Source organism: Trypanosoma cruzi, genomic scaffold (genome assembly GCF_000209065.1).
Source record: "Trypanosoma cruzi strain CL Brener 1047053516961 genomic scaffold, whole genome shotgun sequence".
Taxonomy (NCBI): domain Eukaryota; phylum Euglenozoa; class Kinetoplastea; order Trypanosomatida; family Trypanosomatidae; genus Trypanosoma; species Trypanosoma cruzi.
Window position 1 is genome coordinate 26,032 of NW_001849431.1, and position 3,703 is coordinate 29,734.

Sequence of the window (3,703 nt, forward strand, 5' to 3'; positions counted from 1 at the left end):
TTGCTGCCAGCGGTCCGGGTGAAAACTCCGCAGCGGAGGGGACTCCCAACGGCACCCCGCCGTCTGCTGCCGCGGTGGCGCACGGAGACAATACCAACACCACCGACACGGCCACCAGCGAGGGAAATCCTACGGCGGCAGGCATGCTGGCTCCACTTTCCTCTGCGCCCACAACGAAGGCGCTGGAGAGCAGCGTCGGAAATGACGCCTGCTTCCATGACACCCGTCTGCATGCCCCGCTGCTGCTCGCTCTGGCTGCGCTTGCGTACACCACTCTGGGCTGAGAATTCTGTGTGGGCTGTGCGTGCCAGCACTCAGCCGCGGGGACTTGTGCGCGTCTATTGTTTTCCTAAGTAATAAATACGAAAAAAATGATGATTTTGTTTTACTGTTTTTATTTGCATTCGCTGCCCTGCTGTGTGCTCCTTGCCGCTCCCCGCATCCGTCACGTTGAGCGCATCCCAGACAGACTCATATGCATGGCACGCACACAACTGTTTGCGTGGAGCCACATTTGAGGATGGGTGCGTGCGCGCTGGAGCCATACTGTGCAGCCCTTTGTTTTGCGTGTTTTTATTTTTTTACTTCATTGCTGTTTGTTTACCTGTGTTTTGTTTTTAATTGTGTTTTTGTGTGTTTTTCTGTTTACTTGCTGCGGGGCGTTGTGTGTTTTTGCCCTTCCACTGCTTTCAACTGCCTCATGGTGTTTGTGCACTGCCGCTGCTGGGCTGCTGCCATTTGTGGCTGTGCGGTGGCTGTGCGTGGTGTAGCGGCCGTTTCTCTCCTTTTGCTTCCGCTCTGCGTTGACGGGGAGTTAGTTTGTGCTGAAGGCTGCAGGCAAGTGACAGGAGTGATGGCGATGATGATGACTGGCCGTGTGCTGCTGGTGTGTGCTCTCTGCGTGCTGTGGTGCGGTGCCGGCGGTGGCTACGCGTTGTTTTTCAACGATGAGGTACATGCATATTATTATGGAGCAAACGGCACGTACTGTAAAGCCTTTCCCACAATTTTTTGCAGTAAAACAACTGAGGTGACGTCTCAACAAAATGCAGCTGGAGGTTCTGTCACAGGTGGAAATGCCGAGTCGGGAGAGCAGGAGAATGCTCAATCAATTGCTGGTCTGGGAGGGGAAGGAAGTGGTGAAGCGAGTGACGAGGGTTCTGCCGGGAGGCTGGCCCACGGTTCGGAGGGAAGTGGCTCGGGTCGATTGAAAGAAGATGAAGGTAAAGCAGAAGAATTAAACCAGCCGGGAGGAGCACCTCCGTCACCACCAGCAACTCCACCAGCACCAACAGGGCCGATAAATTTGCCGAAGTCAGCGGAACCCGGTGAACCAGCGACCTCAGGTGTGACAACAGAAGTACAATCAGCGCAGCAGCCACCGCCGCAGTCACAGTTGCCGGCGGAAGAAGCACCACCAACAGCAGCACCGATTGCCGATGGTTCCTCTGGGGGGCAGGAACAAACCTCGGAGAAAAATGGTTCGGATCAATCGGAAGGAGCCACAGGTACACAACTACAAAAGCCTGGAGAGGGAGGAACCGAAACATCAACACCAACAGTCACCGCTGCTCATTCTGCTGATGGTCAGGACAACAGTTCGGAGGAAAGTCATTTGGATCAATCGGAAGGAACCGCAGGCGAAGGTACACATGCATCACAGCCGCCGGGAGAGGGAGGAACAGAAACACCAACACCAACACCAGCAACAGTCACCGCCGCTCAAACAAGTGCCACGAGGACGCCTGACGACAGTGACGGCAGCACCGCGGCCTCTCACACCACCTCCCCTCTTTTTCTTTTTCTTCTTGCGTGTGCAGCTGCTGCTGCGGTGGTGGCCGCGTGAGAGTGAGGGAGAGGGAGCCGTGCACCGCCCGCACACACACTCGTCCTTCTCTCACTGTGTGTGTCCCCTTGCATGGACTCTCGCCCTCACCTCAGTCTACTAAGCACAAACATAATTTGTTTACTTATTTATGAATGCACACCCATGCAGGCCCGTTGGTTCTCTCTTTTGAGACACACGCACCGCTGCCCTCCTGCCTGGCTGCATGGGCGGAGCACCGTAATTGTTTCTGTTTTTACTTTTCATTGCTTTGAGTGGGCGACCTCTCTCACTCTCTCTCTTCCTGTGTGTGTGTTTTGCTTTACGGGAGCAATGAGAGAGTGTGTTTGCTTCGGTCGTCCCACGCTTCGGCTTCTTGTTTTTTGTTTTCTTTTTTGAGTCTCTGCTCGTGTTGTGGTTGAGTGCACTCATTCCACCCTTTTATCAGTGGCTTGCATTGACTGCGGGCGTTTAAATCTCCTCTTTATGTTCTCATACCGTTTTTTTTCTTTTTGTAGAGGTGCCAGCCTCTTGCATCCTCGTCAGGCCATTACGTTTTTTCTTCCACATACGCCATGCGTCGGTTGATCCACGTTGCCCCGCGGCCTGCAGTGCTGCCGCTGCTGCTGCTTGTGATGATGCCAGCGATGTGAATTGCCGGCGGGTGTCCTGCTCTCATCCTGACGTATCCCTGTTTCCTTGACGATGCGGTGCGTGCCGGCGGCGTGTGGGCGTCCCCGGGTGTGGTGGGAGACGTGCCTCTCGGAGCGCAGGATGCGTTGCAGGTGTGCAGCGTCGTTTGGAGGGACCGATGGGTGCCCGTCCGCATCAAGGCGCCAACAACGGACCCGTGTGACAGCAGGAGGCACTGCGGCTTCACCTGGTGTTGCACAGCGAATGCATTGGACGGCGCGTTTGTCTGCAAGAATGGTGCTCTGTCGTCTGCGCACGGGAACGCTGTTGCCGAGGAGGTTGTCCCTGCTGCTGTCAAGCTGCATGCGGATCGTCTGCTCGTCCAGCCACTGGAGCGTCCGTTGGTTGCACCGTCACTCGCCACTGGCAGTGTTTGCAGTCGGTTCACTGTGCCTGCTGAGCATCGTTCCGCTGGTGCTGCCAATTCTGACATGGGGCAGTGCGTGGCTGCTGCGCCGGGTGGTGTGTGGGCACTGCCGTGCGCCACGCTGGAGGATGGCCGTCCCGTCGCTGGCGCCATGAACATTGCCCGGCCGTCTTGTTTCACGGACGCCTCGCCACCCGCATCGCCGCGCACCCGATGGCCCATGCTGTCGGGTTTGCCTGCCCGCACATGGCAGGCCGTGGCATGGTGAGGAATGCTGCCTGTGTGCGTGGCGGGGCGCTGTCGGTGGTGGTGCACTCGACGACTGCCGCGATGGCAGCGAGGGAGCACCACGACTGCGACGACGTTGATGGCGTGGAGCAGCAGGATGACGATGGGGACGGGAGGACGCTGGAGTCGCACCGGTCGCGGTGCCACGCGAGGGATGAGTGGATGGCGGCGATTGGAGGTGCCGGCGACTGCGCGGAGCTGACGCTGGCTGCATTGGCTGCCCTGGGCTGCATGAGGGTGAGCAGGGGGATGACGGAGCCGATGCGTTGGTGCGGGAATTCGGGTTGTGCGCTGCAGCAGCAGAGGAATTGCTCTGCACTGAACATGAGTGAATATCCCCACATGCTGTGCGAATTGGGCGTTCCCGTCAAATGCTGCGCGTCGGATCTGTATTCCATTGGCTGGTGTTTGGGGAGTGTCCATAAAATGTCCGCAGAACGCCCGATGGACAGTTGCCTCATCATTGATCCCGCACTGGATGTGAGGGATGCTGACGCTGTTATTTGGCGGGGAGAATGTTTGTTTGCGAT

General features: G+C 57.3%; 2 protein-coding genes and 1 pseudogene across 2 annotated transcripts, besides 4 other annotated features; all 3 read left to right on the plus strand.

Moving 5' to 3' along the window:
• Nucleotides 1-357, plus strand: Tc00.1047053510915.5 (dispersed gene family protein 1 (DGF-1), putative; the record flags this gene model as incomplete). Its single annotated transcript, XM_798005.1, has 1 exon — nucleotides 1-357. A coding segment is annotated over one exon (357 nt), but the record flags the coding sequence as incomplete, so codon positions are not given.
• Nucleotides 1-445: a sequence feature (areas not merged during assembly with more than two copies in the genome that could not be assigned to a particular haplotype).
• Nucleotides 446-1,832: a sequence feature (haploid, Esmeraldo-like haplotype).
• Nucleotides 558-647: a sequence feature (T-rich).
• Nucleotides 854-1,846, plus strand: Tc00.1047053510915.10 (mucin-associated surface protein (MASP), putative; the record flags this gene model as incomplete). The annotated part of the gene is made up of 1 exon (XM_798004.1): nucleotides 854-1,846. One exon carries the CDS (start codon nucleotides 854-856, stop codon nucleotides 1,844-1,846), a length of 993 nt encoding a protein of 330 aa, XP_803097.1.
• Nucleotides 1,833-3,703: a sequence feature (areas not merged during assembly with more than two copies in the genome that could not be assigned to a particular haplotype).
• Tc00.1047053510915.21 lies at nucleotides 2,418-3,703 on the plus strand (annotated as a pseudogene; the record flags this gene model as incomplete).